At 35.3% G+C, this 20,813-nt stretch overlaps 1 protein-coding gene across 1 annotated transcript; it reads left to right on the top strand.

Annotated features, from left to right (window-relative positions):
- Positions 1-12,152: 12,152 nt before the first annotated feature.
- On the top strand, positions 12,153-13,820 carry LOC145678984 (ionotropic receptor 93a-like). Its single transcript, XM_081749586.1, has one exon. The coding sequence runs from the start codon at positions 12,153-12,155 to the stop codon at positions 13,818-13,820; it is 1,668 nt and encodes a 555-aa protein (XP_081605712.1).
- The last annotated feature ends 6,993 nt before the right edge of the window (positions 13,821-20,813 follow it).

The following is a 20,813-nucleotide window of genomic DNA, read 5'->3' as shown; positions in this document are numbered from 1 at the left end:
GGTTCTTTCCTTTACTGATTGAGGTATCCCAAATTATGCTTTACGGTGCTTATATGGGATAGTTTTAAGCACGCGCGCCCGTAGTGAAGGGCAGGAGGAGCAATTTTGCTTTGAAATACATGCTCAAACACTTTAGATTTGCTTACTCACCCTAAGAATGCGCCACAGCCTTATCCCACTCCAGACAGGCGAAAACATGTCTGAACAAGTTCTCGAGCAGCAATGCTGCGACTATGCTTATCGTGTGTTAACAGCACATTATAAACTGAAGGTGTAGTGTGGGCGGTCGAAAACAAAAATGGATACGAAAATAGACAAGGGAATGAATATGCTGTTCTGTTTCAAACTTGGAATATAAGCGAAAGAAACTCATGAAATGCTAACAACAGTTCACGAAGAACCTGCTGTCATTTTGAAGTGTGTTTGTGAGTGGTTTAAAAGTTTCCGAGAAAAGCAGGACACCGTAAAAGACGCCTTCAGAACTGACCAGCCTCAAACTGCCGGCCCGGAAAACGTACAGAAAGTGAAGGAACTTTTGGCCCAGGATCGTCATGTGACAGTGCAGCAGTTGCTGGTGAACAAGGAGGCTGTGTCACTCAAACGTCCACTCTACTCCCCAGACTTGTCTCGCCCGGACTTTGCTTGTTCTCAAATTGAAATCAGCCCTAAAAGCCCAGGGATATTCTGACATCTCGGACTTCAAACGCAATGTTACGACTCAGCTGAAGGCCATCTCTGAAGACGAGTAATCTAAGACTTCCCAAAACTTATACAGTCGTTTCCAGTAGTACAGTACCATCAACGGGGATTACTTCGAAGAACAGTAACTGCTGTTTCAGGTCAGATAAAAATCCTTCGAAATGTAGACACATTCACCAAACTTTCTGAACAGAGATTGTATTTTACTGTAGTTAATAAGGTTAAAAATCTGAGTCAATAATAATTGTTTTACCGGTACATGAAGAACTATTTGCATCTAGGGTATGTATTCTTGATCTCGCTTGTAGATCTGCCTTCTTCTGTTTCTCCCCCTTGCGAGTGGTGAAAAATCCTGTTTGTGTTTCTGGACTTACATTATAGTAGGTCCGGATTCATTATAGGTAGACCCGGATTTATATCTTGTGCGCCCTTGTGCTCTAAATAATTTGCCGCCTCTGAGATAAATAGTGAGAGTTTTATTCTAATTTAACTTCAAGGTCATACTTCACTCCCCAGGGAGGGAATGATCGAAAACGACATATAATCATGTTGAATTCATAGTTGTCGAGGTCACTGAGTTTAATGGTATCAGTTTTCATGATGTTCAAGTTCATCCTCACTCCTTGGGGTCGGAGTGGGAGGAGATTACTTGTTAAAAATAATCAGTTAAGCTAGCTAATTAGTAACTACTGTAATTAGAGCGAATTAAACACATTAACATATATTCTCGCGCTTGCTTGGGACTCTACGGGTTGCTAGTTTTAAATATTACTTTGTTGTGAATCTTTTTTAAAAATTCAAACCTTTTCCGCCCCCTAAATTCTGCCACCCTGTGCTCGAGCACAGAATAGCAATTACCTAAATACGGGCCTGATTATAAGTAAAAGAAAGAAATTATCAAAATATGATATAAAATAATTTCGTATTTTAATGTTGCTCAAGTCAGCAGGTTTTAAGAATGCTTATTATCCCATAAGTTATCCAATATTTTTTCTCTCACACTCAAAGTATTTTCCTTTATTTTAGTATTGCTATATTATCAGCCACGAAATCAGGATGTATCAACATGATAATAGCAGGAGGTATGTGAAATAACAAACTAAAGTATAAATAAAACTTTAGTTAACAATACACAAAACAGTGATAATCTTAACATTGATATTCTTTCCTATTCCGCCCACTTAAGTAATTTAAAATTAATCTCTCATTGATAATTTTCACTCCCATGTAAAGAGCCTTAATGAAATAAAAATTTTCACTTTCATGTTCAGCGATTATGCCATGCCATGTAGCATAAAAGAGACGGTGACGATGAGAATGAATGAAATGATTGAATCAAGAACGTGGGAATAAACGGGGAACTCCACGCATACGGTGTTTGTCTAACCAGAAAACCTACTTGGTGCGAGAGGGGATTGAACCAGGGACCCAAGCAACTCAGAATCTAGGAAATAATTTATGACAATTGAAGAACTACCGAAGATTTGAATAATAATCTTATTGTGTACAGAAGTCTACACCGCTTTCTTTTCCCTTAATTGGTACCTTAATTTTGTTTTCACAAAATTCTTCGATTTCAAACATCATTACAGCTAAGAACTGAAATGTAGAAGATTCAATAGAGAAACGCACAGGTAATGTGGTGTACCGAATGAATAATAAATCAAATAAAATATAAATAATCAAATAAAATAAAAATCAATAATAAATCAATCAAAGGAAACAACTAACGTAGAGGTCTGAATTTGTGTATGACTGTAGTCCGGGGTCACAAGTAAATACACAAAAATTTAGAGACCTATAGCTGCTCCCAAAGGAGTGAAACAAATTGTAAAGTTGGGAAATTATGCCAATTTAGCATGTTTAATTGTCCAATATTTCCAATGGGCCTGGCTAAAAAAATCTGAAATTTTGGGAATAGTTAGTCCTTTAGTATACCATAACACACAACAAAGCGCATTTTGTGTTTTTGAGCAGATGGGGGTCAAAGTATTAAGTAATGACGTCGTACCCTAGGAGGTGTTTTGTTCATAAATTCAACTGGAAATTTGTTGTTGTGAAGTAAAATAAAGTAGGATTAATGGTTAGTCCAGTCAAGGTTCTCAAGCTCGTTTCTTCCTTCTAGTTGTACTTGTAACACTGTCGTAACATACCCACAGCAGCAGTGGTGAAGAATACCACTATCAGCAGAAGGCGAGGAAAGTCAAAATGCACACTTGACAAAAAAAGAAAAAAAAAGTCCGTAAGTACTCCTTGCTCTTCCTGCTTCTTATATCAATGATTTCTCATTCATCCACGTAGCAAATATGCTAAAGATACATCAATAGCTCTTCGTTTGGCAACTGCCCCTTTTATTTGTGGTATAATTGGTTTTGGCTAATTTTGACCATAGCGTACCCATGATACAATTTTGGAAAATAATATATATGATTGTAGGGTTAAAGCGATATCTAAAAATATTTTTTTTATAATTGTGCTCACAGACCATCATAGGTCAAAAGGAGTTCAAAATACTGAATCAAATTTTTTGAGGGAGGAAAATGGTCGTGAGGAGCTATTTTTCTCAGATAAAGCCTTTGTATCCACCTATACATATCCAAGTTTGAACAAAATCGATCGAACCATTCTTGAGAAATAAATTAATCCCACTTTTTTCTATTTTGCGCCATTTTTCATGAACCAATAAGAGTTCAGGTTTGAAACGAGAGGGATTAATGTATCTTATGTATCTTATGTGATTAATGTATCTATATACCACTCACTTGTCATTCCAAGATTCATCTGGGGCATTTTCACTATACATATCCACCCACGCACTTTAGAAAAACTGATACTGCTATAATCCATTGTGGTTCTTATTCTTGCGTAGAGACACTACTTTCAAACATGAAAACACACCAGTATGTTAAGAATGAAATCATCTGACTATACGCTGTCTAACAAATATATAGAAATTTCAAACTTCATTGTACACTTAAGGGGGGTGACAATCCCCCTAACTCCTCCAACAATAACATTATCTTATACAGTAAGGCAAAATTACTTTCCAGAATGTTAAAGTTAGGGACGGCACAACTGCTACGGCAAGCAAAAAAATGCACAACACTTCGTCTGGAACGACTAAAAACAATTGAAACTTAGACAAATATATATCTCCAAATGCTCCGCAAAAAGAAGGATAAAATACTCAACGCTACGTCAACGGCTTTCATTCCCTGGCGTGTACATTAGTATATCATCATCATCCAAACGACATTTGGATCATAATTTTCTACGTAAGCTAGCTGAAGTATATACGACTTCTTTGGATAACCAATGATTAACGCGTAAATGGGCTTCTTCTTCATTCAAGCAATCGTCCCTTTCAATAGTCATATATGATAGTACTTCTAGCCAATCTCCTTCGTAACAATTAATAATATATGTTTATCTTTCTACCACTTTCATTTCGCTTTCAAGGCGAGAAATACATCTTCAAACTTCAGACCAGACTGGAAATATGACAATTCTCATTTACTTTTCAAGACGAGAAGAAACATTTCACCAGTCCCTTGGGAAAGAATAGTTACCCCAAGTCTTGGATTTCAATTAATGTACGAGGGAGGTTCAATAATTATTGTCCCCGGCATATTAAAAATACTTGAGCTGGGATGGCTGATGGGGGATATTGTAGTCTAATGCCTTAGATGCGGCAGGGAAAGCTGTCAACAGGACCCTGGTGCTGGTCCTCCAACAACAGCATCCATCCCAGAAAGCATTGATACTGTCCATGATACGATTATAGCAGACAGCGAATCAAGGTGCAACAGTTAGCATACATCATGTACATCTCTGTAGGCTCAGTGGAAACCATTGTGTATGAACACTTGGGATTCAAAAAGGTGTCAGCGCGATGGGTACTCAAAATGTCATCTCGTGAAAATCAGAAGCACAGAGTTCGATGTTCAAGGGCTGGTTTGGAAGTTATGGGGGAAGACCTGAAACAGCTCTGTGATAGATTTGTGCTAGTGGATGATACGTGGCTCCACCACTATGATCCCGAGTCCAAACGATAGAACATGGAGTGGCGGCACAGCAGTTCACCTCCCCTACGCAAGTTCAAGGTGAAAGCATCAGCATGCAAGGTTATGGCCACAATTTTTTGGGATGTGAAGAGTATGCTCCTTATTGACTACCTGGAGGTTGGACACACTATCACGGGGGACTATTATGCAGCCCTAATCCCTAAGTTGTGCGAAGCAATCAACGGGAAAAACGGGGCGGAATGTTGCAGCGAACAGTTCTGTTCCACCAAGAAAATGCTCCGGCCTACAAAAGCCATCTTACTGGTGCCGCAATCCATGCTGCTGGTTTCGATGTGTTGGAACATCCTCCCTACTGACCTGATCTCGCCCCTAATGACTTTCATTTGTTCCAGAAGTTGAAGGAACACCTCAAGGGGAAGAAGTTTTACTCAAATGCAGCTGTTATTGAAGCTGTGGAGGAATGGCTCACGGCTCAGCCAGAGACTATCTTTGAAGCTGGCATAGTGGCTTTACAGCATAGGTGGAATAAGTGCATTAATATGAAAGGAGATTTTTGGAAAAATAATAATGCTTGTATTAGAGTTATATAATTTATAATATAAAAACTATACATTCATAAAGTGATAGTAAATATAATGAAAGAGTACTAATCAACAATTAAAGATAAAAAATCATTACTTAAAGATGCGTAATAAGCTTGATTTAGATGCAAATCTTGCAATTAAATACATTATATAGGATGGTCCAAAAGTGTTGGAACTCCCTACTAAATGGTAACCGATGAGAAATATAGCAGGGAAACAATATATGTGGGGTATACGGATGGCGTTAAGGGTTTGAGGACACATCACAATGCCATCTTGAAATCCACCATCTTGAATTTGACGCAAATGAAGTCCATCGTCTTGAATGGGAACCATATCATTTGATTAATAACAATTTTTTTTAGAAATTGAGTGGCATTGCTCTTTTTACTCTACCGCTAACCATTAAGAAACTACGACTGTTTCTTCGTTGCGTCCCCAACAAAAGAGATTAGTAATACAGCAAGAACTACGCACTATTACAGCACATGTTCAACGTGTGTTCCATTCCGTTTGACTGACAGATTAATTTTGGGTTCGCAGTCACGCGAATCCTTGGGCAAAGTATAGTTATAATGTTGGAACATACGTCCTCAATTCGTTTCGTGACATGCTCAACATCCTTAACTACATAAACAACACAACTCACATGGCCCCGTACTCCAGTGACGTCAGGTCAAGAGGGAGCGATTCCACAGCACCTTGCAGACCAATCTACACATTAGGAAACTGCTGATCAAGATACTTACTTTCACATGAATCGTAATGGGGTGGAGCGCCATCGTGCTGGAAAAACTTAGGGTATGACCTATCCTCCAAATGCAGTTGTAAGATGTCTGCTAACAAGCACGGATATCGCATCGCAATTAGGGTGAAGAATGGATACACAACTCAAGTCCCCCCCACACGTGGATGCGCCAAAGGAATGCCGATTACTATCCGACCAGTACCGAACGTTCTGTTATTAAGCTCGCCCGACACGTAAAAGTTTGCCTTATCTACACACAATACGTCAGAGGAAAAGGTGGGATTTTGTCGTAGCTTCCCTGTGGCTCATTGACTGAATTCCAGACGATGATATGCATCATTTTTCCTAAAGTGTTTGTGGAGTTGCACCTTTAAAAGTGCCACTTATTCACTGGTATAATGCACATGATTAATGTGCGACTAACACCAGTTTTATGGGCTACACTACACGTGCTTTTCTTGTGACTTTTACAAAATGAAGCCAACATTGCCACAGTTGTTGTCTCTTCTGTCGCTGTGCATGCTCTACTAGTCTTGGGTCGATCTGCAACAAATCTGTTTTCTTAGAATTTCTTCATGACTTTCAAAATAGTACCATTGCTGATGGGAACTCTTTCAGCATGACAGTGTTTAAAATCGTATGAAATCACACTGGTAAGTCTTCAGAAATAAGTGTCAAGGCGATCTTCTGCTAGTACGTTGTCTGCAACGACACACAAAAAAGGAATAGTAATAACTTCATAATGGTTAGCGCTTGAACCAAAAGTAACAGTGTAATTCAATTTCTGCAAACATTTAATATTAAATTGACACATGCTATAGTTTCTATTTAAGAGAATTGCGTAAAATCCAAGAAGGCGGAAGTCATTGATATGTATCCACAAACATTTTCCCAATTCTTATTTCCCATCAGCATTGTTACATTAGCTATATTTTGTAGGATTTACCACTTACTAGGATGTTTCCACATTTTTGGACCACCTGTAATTGTACCCTTATCAGATATAGTTTAACATTGTCTGAATACAAAGTACATTCTCAATATTAATTTTTTTCTTATAAATACATCAGATAAGAAAACTGAAGGTAAGCTTTCGTCATATGTCAACACATGATTTAATAATTTAAACTTATAATATTTATGTAATGGAAACTATTCATATGAGATCAACGTATGTCGCGGTGGCTCAGTGGTAAAGCGTTCACCTCTGGTCCTTGGGGTTCCGGGTTCGATCCCAGCCCCGCCAAGTGAACTTTGTGGTGGACAAACACCGTGTGCGTGGATTTCCTCGCGGTTCTCCCACTCACTTCCAATCCACCATTTTATTCATTACTCATCATCACCGTCTCCTTTAGCCTAACCGGCATATGCGTGGACGTAAAACTCACACATTTTATTTTCATTTCACCCTCGTATGTGATATCTCATATCTGTACTCTATCTATCAAACTATGACGTCATTCATTATTTAAAAAAATGTTCCATGTTTAAAACAAGCAGCCTACTTTCCAACTGAATTTAATTAAATGCTTATGTCTTATATTTGATCAATTGTTTATTATTGTTATTCCATTACCTATACTTATAAAAGCCAGAACTTTACCAGAGAAACAATATCTTTGTATTTCATATGCAATTCCGAGAATTAGCCTTCTAAAAATCATTTACGTATAGTTCTGTCCAGTGTATGTCCTTTATTTTCGTTTAGGTATAACCTCGATGAAAAAACTTATGTGATATGAATACTTTCTCATGTTTAGTATTTAATAGATATTCCTATATTGAAATCGAGTTTTCTGTTATTAAGTGTAAAATTCTACTATAGCTATTTGTAAAATTAAGTACAGACATTTACAAGAGAAATTATTTTCGAAAAATCGAGATGAGACAAAATTTTCTACAAAATTTAAAAGACGAGATATGAAAGCCATATTTCACGTTCTTGTTAAGCATTAAAGTTTATGTTATAGAAAGTGTACTCACCAGGACTCGAACATGGTGTCATAGAAATATAATACGAGAGTTCTGACCCACTCAGCTACTCAATTGCGGCCTTGCAATTTGCATTTGGTACATGGCATTCGTCTACAATACTTTACATAATATTACGCTGAATTCAACAGCATTGCCGTTTTCATTTCACTAGCAGAGAAATGTAAGGTTGAATAATTAATTCACCTGTCTTATTGATGTGTACATTGTTCTGAATTATTCTTATTTGTACTGAATTATTTTGATGCCAGTCTTATACACATCCACTGCCTTTACTCTTATACAATATAATTCGCTATTTACCTATTTTTCTCGTCATAGATTGATGTGAATCCTTTGTTTCTTTTGATAGTACTACTGAATAAATTACTAAAAGAGTGAATTGGAAAAGAAGACAGTTTTCGTTTCCCAGGCAAAAGAAAGAAAAAAGTAGTCATTACCTTCAATTATTGTCATCTCTACATCGAGAATTTCGAGATTTATGAATAGGTTACTTCGCCATTTAATTTTTATTCCTTATATGACATTTCTTAGTGTCCATAAAAATACTATCTACTTTAAAGTGATATTACATCGCTTTGGATAATTGGGTTTACGATACCACATAAACATTGAATGTGGGCCCCACAATGACGATGCAGACAGCAAGACGATATTTCCATTCTCGCCACACACGCTTCAAGATATCTGATGAAATATACTGGATGGCAACGCTGATGTGAACTTGCACTTCTTCAAGCCAATGCACTAGTGAGCCAATTTGGATACTTAGGCACAATCCTATGCGTAGCCCCATAAGGAGAAGTTACAGACCATCTAGTCAGGTGACCTCGGCGACCACTTCTAGAGGACATTATCATTGTTTTTGTGGGGTCGCTATAACTTCTTAAAACTTATTTTTTAATAACAACACAACACAATGAAAGGAAATAAGTTTGCTTTAGCACATTAATGGATAACAGTACAGAAACACAAAAGCTTCCCAAGTGACCTTCAGCAGAACCAGCAATTGTCTACTAAATATCCAACAATGAATCCATATCGACTAATCACAAAGTAGACATAAATGAAATTATCTTTTCTGTGTTTGATCCCGTCCATTATTCAAATTTTTGAACATTATTGTCTATTGTTTACATACACAAAAATATGTAAATTTTATTTCAAATGTGACCAATTTCTTTCAAATACGATTATCCAAAGCGACGTAATACCACTTTAAAATATGATAGTTATTTATGGACTCTCTGTATAATGAGAAAACACTCTAAATTCCTGAACTGAAGAATACTGCTAAACTGAGTGATATATCACAAATTATATACAAATTACAATAAAGCACAATACCTATCCAAAATTTCAACTCCTGAATGGTTATTGAAGGTACTCAAGATGTTTGCAAACGTTTCTAAAAACTGCAACCAAAGTAGTAGAACTTGTGCCTGCATGAGGTCTTTCATATCTTCCCTTGTGCATGTTTCAAATAATATCATACATCTTACAATTGTTCTAAAGTTGTGTCATTGTCAAGCATGTAAGAGGTTCCGCTCCAAACTCACACTTCCGATGATTTGAACTTCGACGACATTTGTAACTTAAAATCCATTTTAAAAATTTATTTCTCTGCTAGTCTAGTGTCTAACGCGTATGCCGTTGGTGCACAAGACTTCCGATTCAATTCTCAGTTGTAACGTGTTGAACGCTGTATAGTGATTCGGATTCCACCTTAAACTGTATTCTCATGTGTCATATAGTCTCTGTGCTTAAAAGTGTTACCAAATTTGTACGAAGAAACAAACAAACAAACAAAAGACACTTTAAAATGGATTCCCTTTCCTTAAATGTCAAGCCTAGACTAATCACTTCGTTTCACTATCATACGTCATCTGTCGCATGTTATAGTCATCAGAGTACAGAATGTGTTGAGGGAACACAATACCACATTTCGTAATGATCGAATAAACTCTGCATTGTAATGTATATAATTCCATCGTAATATCTCAGTTATTACAAATACTTACTTATATTTTGACCCCATACTCATGACGACCAAAACTGTCTACGTATACAAATACCGGTGAGTCTTAATAATTTACAAAAGTTACTTTAGCTGTGAGAGGAAAATTTCTTGATTTGACTTAACTATTCTTAAATGTGACATTTTTATATGTTACAAAGTATGATATAACATAGTATCTAAATCGAAGTTCTCTTACTGTAGTTGCTACTGATCAATACTTTAGACTATATCTCTTTAGCGTTCGTAGATAATTCTTCCCGGAGGTAAAACATTCTATGAGATTACCATACAATTTATTTATTTATTTATTTCCACACACCATGCCCAATTATAGTGTTGAACATTGAATTCAATACAAAAGATAATTTCATACATACTTTCACGTGCAGTACTTCTTTGTTTACAGTACATATAATCTTCATTTGTTATCTCAAATCACATCAAATTTATATCCATTATTTACATTGAATTCAAATATGTGAATACCGGAGCTGCTGGTTCCTTCATTGTAAAGGAAATTGTGTAGAACAATGTCCCATAAAGGGTATTACATAGAATGTTAGTTCGTGCCTTCATACATATAGAAGTCACTTCCGTTTTCTCTCTAAGAGGAGCTACCTCAATATTGTAAAATTCTCTCTATTTATGTAGGGAAGAGTAATTATCGTACAAGGGAGTTTGAACTTTCTTATCACCTTTTATTATAAAAGACCCTCTCGAATACAGAAATATATTACAGTAAGTAGTTTCCTCTACTATTTTTAGGTATGAAAAAGGAAGGAACCCAACGACCAAGCGTCTTACGGCTTTTGTAGGTGAGGTTACTCTCTTTGACCAAGCGTCGTGAGAGGGAATGAGTTTGTGTGATTAGATGTCTCTCGGTGACCGGGTGTCGTGAGAAACAAAGGGAACCCAATGATCAAGCGTCGTAGGGCTTTTTAGGAGAGGTATCTCTCAATTGACCAAACGTTGTGAGAGGGTAAGGTGTTCCCAATGGCCAGGCGCCTTAGGGCTTTTGGTGGTTTGATCAACCTGGAAAGATTGATGATTCTTGGAGTATGCTGCTGTCTTTTATCCTAAAATGTCGGCGACCTTCGTTGATCTCCGTCTTGCCGAGTGTTGGCGATGGTGGGCAACTCCTCTTCGGTACTGTTGTCTGCGCTGTGTTTATTTACTGCAAACACGTGTAATAAACACATGGCTACAGCCTGGTGTGAAAACATGCGGAACCTTACAATATAATGATTTCTTTGGAAGTATTTCTACGTACTTCTGTTTAATTACATAGCTTACTTGTATCCGCCTCATCAGTTCCCTTTATGAGAAACTTGTCTTGGGTCAAATTCCAGTGGGATTTCAGAGCATGATATTAAAACCTACGCATTTGTTACGGATTTCTCCTTAATGAGAAAAATCGTTGATTCCTAGTTGAAATCAATCAGTTATCTAATGGATTACATATTAGGTGATAAGAGAAATTTGTGTTGCATTTTTAGTAAATCAATATGAAGTAATTAAATGTCGTGTAAAGTCATAATTTATTAAAAAGAATACAAAATTAAATGTACTTAGGGATTATCTATGTATGTATAAAATTACGCACGATTGTGTTAGGAAACAAGATTTTTCAAATTAAATATATCAATACCTATGTCTTCATTTTCATACATACTAACAAATTGTTTAGTATTTATTTTTAATTAGACAACTTGCATGTGATCTTAATATCTATTGTCGAGTATTTGGAATGCTGACTTCTGTAACTTTATGGAAATTTTATGCTTGCAATTATATCCAATCCTTGATACCTTTAACATATATCCTTCTTTCAGGTTATTTGAGTGAATCATATGGTAATAAAAATGGAAATACATCTCCTTCTCCTAACCTTCGTTTTGAATAGTATAAACAATTTGCCCATTGAACCAGAGGTCTGCCATTTGGAGAATTTGTTAGTTTCGTTTATAACTCATTATATCCATGAAGATATGTGTACAGTATTCTACTACGATGATCAACCTCTGTTTTACTCGAATACACATCAGCTTTTAAATTCTTCCACAAACATACCCATAATATTACTAATGAAAGACGATTATGGGTATCCAATCGTTGATGAAAAAATTCTTCATGCCATGAACCAAGGATGTGCTACTTTTGTCATTACGTCCAACAGTGTTAACGAAATATTTGAAACTCTGAAAATCACAGCTGATAGATCTACCCAAAGAAAACGAAGAAAGTACATTATTATTACTGACAATGAAGAAGATTTGGCAACACTTTTCACCAAAAAATGGATGCAGTTCTTCCCTGACTTCTATGTAGTCAAACAGGAATATAACATATACGGGCAAACGTCAAACGTTTTCAGTATTTTTACCACCACTTTAGGAAATAATTTAATGCCAAAATCATTGAAGCGTATCTCAACTTGGAGGAATAATTCATTCGGAGATACAAAAGAACTAACGACCGATAAACTTAACAACTTGAATGGTATTACTATGAATTTACTTTGGATGTCTTACCGTCCTTCTACCGTTATTATACACAATGAACGAGACGGTACTGATTACAGGATAATGAAAGAATTTTCTAAGAAGCATAACTTCACGTGGAAGATTTGTGAAGTCGACCCTGATTTGACTTGGGGTTATTTCAACGATAACGAGACTGATAGTACTTACATTGGAGCTATTAAAACCGGAAATTACCAAGGAGCTATTTCATCGGACTTTCTTACAGAAGATATGCAATATAACGTTGATCACAGTATCTCATTCCTCAAAGGAGGTGTCGGATTTCTAACCCCACGGCCAAAACGTAAAGAATATTTATGGTCTATTTTCTCACCACTATCAAAAGTTGTGTGGTTCTCAATAATGGGATTTGTACTCTGTTCAACATTTTTGCTTTATGCGTTCTCTCGTTTTTCTTGTTATGTACGAGAGAGTAGTTTCCCAGTTGTGAACCAGTATCAACAGTTCTCGTATTCTTTAATTAGTTCCATTGGTATTCTTGTAGGTATTAGCATGTCAGAGCCAAAGGAGTATTCTATACGACATATATTGAATTGGTTGTTTATTATTTCAGTGCTGTTAGTTACGGCCTATAGTTCAAATCTTGTTTCATTTCTGACACTCCCTGTACGTGAAAAGCCTATAGACACGGTGGAACAACTCATTGAGTCAGGTTTACATTGGAGTTCTGATCACAGCGATTGGTTATCTTATTTTGAAATTTCGTCGAACGAATTAATGCAAGAACTTAGCAAAAGCTATTTAGTTGTTAAAGATTTTAATGAACTCAATGAAATGGCTAAAGAAGGTAAAATAGCCTGTATGATAGAAAAACTTCAATGTGGACGTTTAAACAATATTAATTTCCTATACAATGATACATTGGGGTACCTGTATTTAATGAATGACTTTGTGACATCCAGTGACGTAGTATTGGTCTTTCCGCTTGGATCGACTCTTGTTGAGAAAGTAAATGCTATTTTGCGAACACTAAGAGATTCTTCTCTGCTAGTAAAATGGGAATCTGATATCGTTGATTTATATCAACAAAATGTGCAAAGATTTTTGTTTACGTATGGTAGTGAAGAAACTGAAACGTTTCGTCCTTTAAAATTGAAAGACATTGTTGGAAGTTTCCTAATTCTAATAATTGGAAATAGTTTGTCACTTTCTATTTACATATCGATATGGATGAAGATATATGTTTCCGTACTTTTATCACGTATCTGAAATTTCTCATAGTTCTCACATAAAATAAGGTATGGTTAAAACAGGGTAAACACACTTCCCATTTTTTAAAAGATATTGACACTTTTCTTTAGAGAATCGCCCGGTTCCCCGAGAAAAATGCCAACGGAACGTAAACGTCCCTATAAAACGCACCCGCACCACAAAATAGCACCACTGAGAACATTTTTAGGTGTTTCCTGATATGCATTGCATTGAATTTGTGGATTGTAAGGTCACTTAGTGTATAACGATTAGAGCTTTTTCTTTTAATTTTCACTTGTATACTACAGTAGCATCACATAACCATTAGGATACTACTAGAAGAACACGATTAGTGCTAATATTAGAAATATAACGGTTTTCTCAAAGTGGTGCTTTTTTGGTGACGGACTGTAAGTTTGAAATGTCATATTGAATTTTCAAAATAAATTTTCTTGTTGTGTTTTGTACATTCATAGTGTTGTGTATTGACATTATTGAATTAACTGTAATACACAAAAATATATCCAAGTGAATACACTGTGCTAGCCGTAACTATACCAAACTATTACAAAAAGTCTTAGATTGCTAGTTCCGACACTCTCAGATGTCGGCTGTCCTGGACATTACAGTTATAAGACAAAAGTGATCCATTACAAAATGCAATGTGCAAATGTTCATATTTTAAGTATGTAATAAAACAAAAACAAAAAAACATATCATTTTTCATGCGGTAAAACTCTCCTTCTGTATAAGTTCCGATCTCCATTTACCTCCTATACAAACCAAGCTCATCATTTCCTTTTTTTAACACTTTCATTATTTTGTATTTTTAAATTTAAAATAATAGATGGTAAATGTTAATTTTATGGAGTACAAATGGTAGTATTTTACTATTTTTATTTTTACTTTGAGTCGCACAAAAAATTGTCAAATGTATAGTTTTGTGTGGGCCTAGACATTTGGTAATCCTGAACTGTATTAATTGATGATTATCTACGTGAAACAGCAGCAATTACCAATATAATTCACTTTGCATAATACTTATAATTAAGACGTTTAATTATAAGTGCTCATACACAAAATGGTCGTTTTCAGGAAAACCTAAATGGATATTTTACATTTATTTATGGGGTAGCAATATCTGAAACAGCCAGCATTTGAAAAACATCAGAAAGGGGGATTGTGCGCATCACAAAGGGAATTTCATTCTACCCCCAATTTTAGCAAATCATTATGGAAAAGAAAACACAAAACTTAAAGGTATATCTAATATTGTGCTTATCGTGAAAGAATATGATACTAAGTACTTGAGCCACCTCGATTAAATTCTGCATACGCCACTGTTTGAAATATTCCATAGTGTTTATGATTATTGTGTAGTTCACATAGTTTATGAACAATGATTTGATTATTGTAGATTTACAATTAATATGTGTCTAACTGTTAAGAATATATGTCATTGTTAGGAATATCTGCGTCATGGTGAGAAATATCTGCGTCATTGTTAGGAGTATCTATATCATAGTTAGGAGTATATTTGTCATTATTAGGAATATCTGTGTCATTATTAGAAATATCCATATCATTGTTAAGAATATCTATGTCATTACTACAGTATGTGTATCTTTGTAATTGTTAGGAATATTTTTGGCGTTGTGAGGAGTATCTGTGCCATTGTTAGGAATATCTGTCATTGTTAGAAGTATCTTTGTCACTGATAGGAATATATGTCATTGTTAGAAATATGTGTGTCATTGTTAAAAATATATGTGTCATTGTTAGGTGTATCTTTCTAATTGTTAGGAATATTTTTGGCTTTGTGAGGAGTATCTGTGCCATTGTTAGGAATATCTGTCATTGTTAGAAGTATCTTTGTCACTGATAGGAATATATGTCATTGTTAGAAATATGTGTTCATTGTTAGAAATATATGTGTCATTGTTAGGTGTATCTTTGTAATTGTTAAGAATATTTTTGGCGTTTTGAGGAGTATCTGTGCCATTGTTAGGAATATTTGTCATTGTTATATGTATATGTGTCATTGATAGGAATACCTGTGTCATTATTAGAAATATATGTGTCATTGTTAAGAATATCTGTGTCATTGTTAGGTGTATCTTTTTAATTGTTAAAAATATTTTTGGCGTTGTGAGGAGCATTTGTGTCATTGTTAGTAATATTTTTGGCGTTATGAGGAGTATCTGTGTCATTGATAGGAATATTTGTGTCATTATTAGAAATATATGTGTCATTGTCAAAAATATATGTGTCATTGTTAGGTGTATCTTTGTAAGTGTTAGAAATATTTTTGGCGTTGTGAGGTGTATCTGTGTCATTGGCTAGGAATATCTATGCCATTATTATGAGTACGTATGTCACCTTTAAAAGAACAAAACTAATATAAGTAGAAGCTTCTAGTTAACAGCGATTTTTCCATATAGGCCGGGCCTATACAGTACACAAGCGCATCATCTGTATTCCAACAGAATAAAAATTACTAATTGCTAATTGCAACAAATGACATATTTTTAGAGACAAATTGCTTTTAATGGTTTTCTCCAATACAACGCGCTGGAATTTAATTTCAATCACGTCATTTTTTTCAGGTCGATGTCGTCTATCGATTGATACATGACTCATCTTTGCAGAGTGATACAATTAGACAAACCATAAAGTCTAAGAATAAATAATAATGTTGGGTTATATATTTCATTTACTATGTTACATACTGTTATTTTGCTTTGTCCTAATGAAGAACTTAAAATGAGGGTAATATTTCAGATCACTTTCATTTCACTTACTAGGGATGATTCCATACCGGGACCAAGTACTTGGTGAAAACTTATATATCGTCTGAAAGCTTTTGCCATGAGAAGTACGAAACAGCTTTTAAATCACGGTCAAACCCGCAACCTGATTTTATAAGGGGTCCGTGTCTTGGTGTATATGACCCTGTGCATGCCATATTCCACAGAAGTAAAAACGAATGTTACGATGCATCATGCGTAAACTCCTGAGCCCACCATGTTCCTTTTCGGCTCATTGCAAGAACGTGACTCGGACACGTGTTTGATAATATCACTTTGCACCCAGACATACCCATTTGGTCAGTGTTGCCAACGAATTGTAAATACAATGTGATAGATGGTTTCTGTAACACTGGATGTATATCCATGAAACGTGGCATGAACATCATTCGTCACTACAGAAAATATACTGTTCACGTATTCTTCTCACCAGGATCCCAGTTTGTCAATGTTGCCAACCAATTGTAGAATTGAGATGTAAAACAAGTTCCATCCGATGAGAAGTTTACAAGCCAAGCTTGGCAGAAAGATCTCATGACACTATATCAAAAAGACGTTGAGTCTGACCGTCTCCAAACCATTCTAGGTTGTCAGTGTTGCCAACCAAGTGTAAATACTGCAAAGATGCAAATGGCGCGCGTGCCATTGAACGAATATCGGAAGAACCTGTTTTACACCTCATTTCTAAAATTGGTTGTCAACACTGACAAACTTGTACTGCTCCACTAAAGTGAACCTGTACAGTTGTCATCACCATTATAAATTTGCACAGTTATGTCAGTACCATTTTGTATTTATGTTGATATTTAAGTTTATTTTATTTATTTACTTTCATATTTTAGTTGTTTCAAGTTTACTGTAATACTAATTCATTTTATAGGAATGAACTTCTAATTTGTTTTCTAGTTATAATAGTGTTTTCAAGCATTAGGTGATATGTATATAAATTCTGCACCTGAATACGAAAAAGAGAAAGCAAGTTAATATTAAATAATTTATACTCAAAATGATTTTAAAATTGTAAAAGTTTGAGTCTTCGTAGTAAGACGTCAATTTCTATAGAAACTCTGTATGTCCTGTAGTCTTATAATTTGAGAGTGGACACAGAGTCCGAAGAAAGTTATAAGGTAATAGTATACATGAGACCGCCCTTGTTTTCGGTGCTCCAGGATACTTCTTACTCTTGCATTACGTAGGGAAATGATGTTATTTCATGTGCAAGTGGTAACAAAACACATCGGAAACCCAGATCATGTTATATTCACACTCCAATATAAAGTATGAATACACCCTGATCTGCGTTTCTTCTATGTTCTGTTACCACTTCGACATGAAATACCATTTCCCTACGTAATGCAAGAGTAAGAAGTATCCTGTAGCACAAGACATGCGATATGCATTAAATCCCCCCCCCAAACACACACACACTCATACATAAAGTACAAGGGCACTAAACATGCAGATATAAAGTACAAGGGCAAATGTGAGGAATGAAAGTAAAAAGACAATAAGAAGCACAAGACATGCGTTAAATCCCCCCCCCATAAAGTCATACATAAAGTACAAGGGCACTACACATGCAGATATAAAGTACAAGGGCAAATGTGAGGAATGAAAGTAATAAGACAATAAGGAGCAGAAACCATTCATATCGAATCACAATCAAATACTAGAAGGATATATTCGAGCTACTTCCAAGAGAAAGTTATGAAACCGCGTTTGTAGGGGACACTTTTTCTTCAAAAGAAAGGAGGCCACGTGTGCTACGACATTATGACGCATCCCTACCACATACCTAACAGAAATTACCAAATGCATGTTACTTCAACGTCCTCCTTTTTCGGGAACTCATCCAGCTTCATGTATTAGTTATATTTACTCGTGTTTCTTCAATAAAGTATATTTTGCTCTTCAACTACGTCTTCACCACTTCAGCTGCCATTCTTCTCCTATTTTCGATCGGCATTTTTATAAATGTTGCCAGGTTCATGTAAAAATGCCATCGCATGTAGGCGGAACCTCTGCTGCAGGACGTTATACGGCCCGCAAGAAAATTCCCGAAAATGCAAATTAGCAGTAAGTGAAAGTAAACAAGAAAAAAACAAAAAAACAAACTTCCCGTTGCGTTCAACTTACAAAAACCTCTACACAATGACGCAAACCTGTACGAAAAAAAAACCAAAACCGCAAAGCAATCACGCTAGACCTGCTACTACTGCATACATCTCTCAAACATTTGCACATCACTAAACGCCTAATGTCAATAAAGGCAGAAGAACAACAAACAGGTACGTTCTTTTTTATTTTCGTATCACTCGCGAATTAAATCAAAGTGGGTTTGTTACCCCCTTTTTAAGTTCGTAGATACTCAATGAATAATCCCTAAAAGTATGAGCGTCCAGCTCCTTCTGAAACTGATGCGGTCTTACGTATACTATATCCAGTTATAATTACAAGTTATCAAGAAATTGATTGGTTTAAGTACCGCAACTGGACTTATAACTACGTAGCAACACTAACGGTAACTTGCATTTTCATATTAGATTTATTAATATTTGAAGAAGGATCCAATACAAAATGATGTCTAGCTAAGCAGTTTAATCTTGTCCAGGAGATGAAGTCTCCTGAATACAAAAAGTTTTCCCAAAAGTGAATCTGCACAAAATTTTAATGGAATAATAAAACTAATCGGAATCCTCAGCTTTAGGTCTAACAGCTAAATAAACAGTTTTCCGACATAGAACATACTTTCATTTCATATCATATTCAGTATCCCAGGATAATACAGCAACTTAAGTAGATATAAACTATCCATTGCTAATATGATATATTTTACTGTACGATGAATACTATGGAACTAAATATCGCCGTATTTTAAAATAAGAGAAACAGCAGTAAATAAGTATATGGAGTTTATAATATATATCGTCATGTTATCATCTACGTATAATATACATGAAGTAATTGCTATTTAAAATTAAAATAAGATACTACGAAATGAATAATAAATAAAGCAACAAGGAATTTATGATATGGTGTGGAATAATAAGTAAAATGAGTTATACGTAAATGAGTAATTGTAGAATAAGTATATAAAGAAGTATATAGATATATATATAAAGTAAATAAATGGAAGGGAGCTATTTGATAATAATAAATAAATAGTAATTGAATAATTTGGTGATATGACGATTGAATTTCCATCATGAACTATGATGAAACCATCATGAACCATCATGAACTTATGGTTATGATATTTTAGTTCCATTGTTTATTATACTTTAACCTAACGAATTTTCAGCTTAAGTTGCGTACATGGGACATGCTTTTCTTACCTATACTTTCTTATATAACTTATTATGTATGTTTTATATTTATTTGTTTGAGATTCTGTAATATATGTGTCAAATTTGATTTTGTATTATGTCTGCTAATACGTTTTATTTCAGCAATAATTTCGTAATCCATATTACATATGTATTGTGATGTAATTATTACATCGATAACATAATTTCGATAAAGTAATCTTACAAATCCATATTGTGAAATTTTGAGTATTCCTAATTCGTTCATACATGCCTTTGATAAAATTTTGTGTAAAATTTTGTTCTTCTGATAAACTGTATTTCAATTCTGATGAGTCGTACATGCCTTCTAAAATTAATATCTCGATCGTTCATCATCCGACGGACTCAAGATAAACTTCTTTCCGGAGAACAATCCGGTGGCGATCTATGGGCCGTGTTTGATGTTCCTAGTTCCAACACGGACAGAGGGCGTCGAACAGAAAATCACCGTTGCGCAACAACTGCCACCTCCAGTCTGATGTAATGTCACACGTCTGGTGGCACATTTACATTAGTGAAGTGGTATATACATTTACATTAGAATGCACTACTTCAAGCTACCGAGAATGACTTTTTCCAACGCTAGAACTTGTCCCTCAAAAGCTAGAATCGCCTTGAAATCTAAACAAATCTGAAACTAATCCATGAAAATGGCAATAGTAACTCTGGATCATTTAGTCGCGCGACAAAACGCTTGTGAGTCGTACCTGTTTTTATGTTTTAAAGCACGAATATTTAATGATCTGTAGAGAATAAGTGTCATAATTAAAAAGTCTCGAGATGCATTAGAATAAAGCAGCAAATTAACTGTTTTTTGCCGCCCCAAATCCTGGAAGAGATCTTTCGCTTTTTGATAT

This window comes from Thermobia domestica, chromosome 2 (genome assembly GCF_964235325.1).
Source record: "Thermobia domestica chromosome 2, izTheDome1.hap1.1, whole genome shotgun sequence".
NCBI classification, from domain to species: Eukaryota; Metazoa; Arthropoda; class Insecta; order Zygentoma; family Lepismatidae; genus Thermobia; species Thermobia domestica.
Note: the sequence above shows the minus strand (reverse complement) of the source record. Positions and strands in the feature narration are given on the sequence as shown.

Excerpts from the sequence above, each read along its gene's own strand:
- LOC145678984 (XM_081749586.1), top strand. The coding sequence starts at position 12,153 with ATGAAAGACGATTATGGGTATCCAATCGTTGATGAAAAAATTCTTCAT.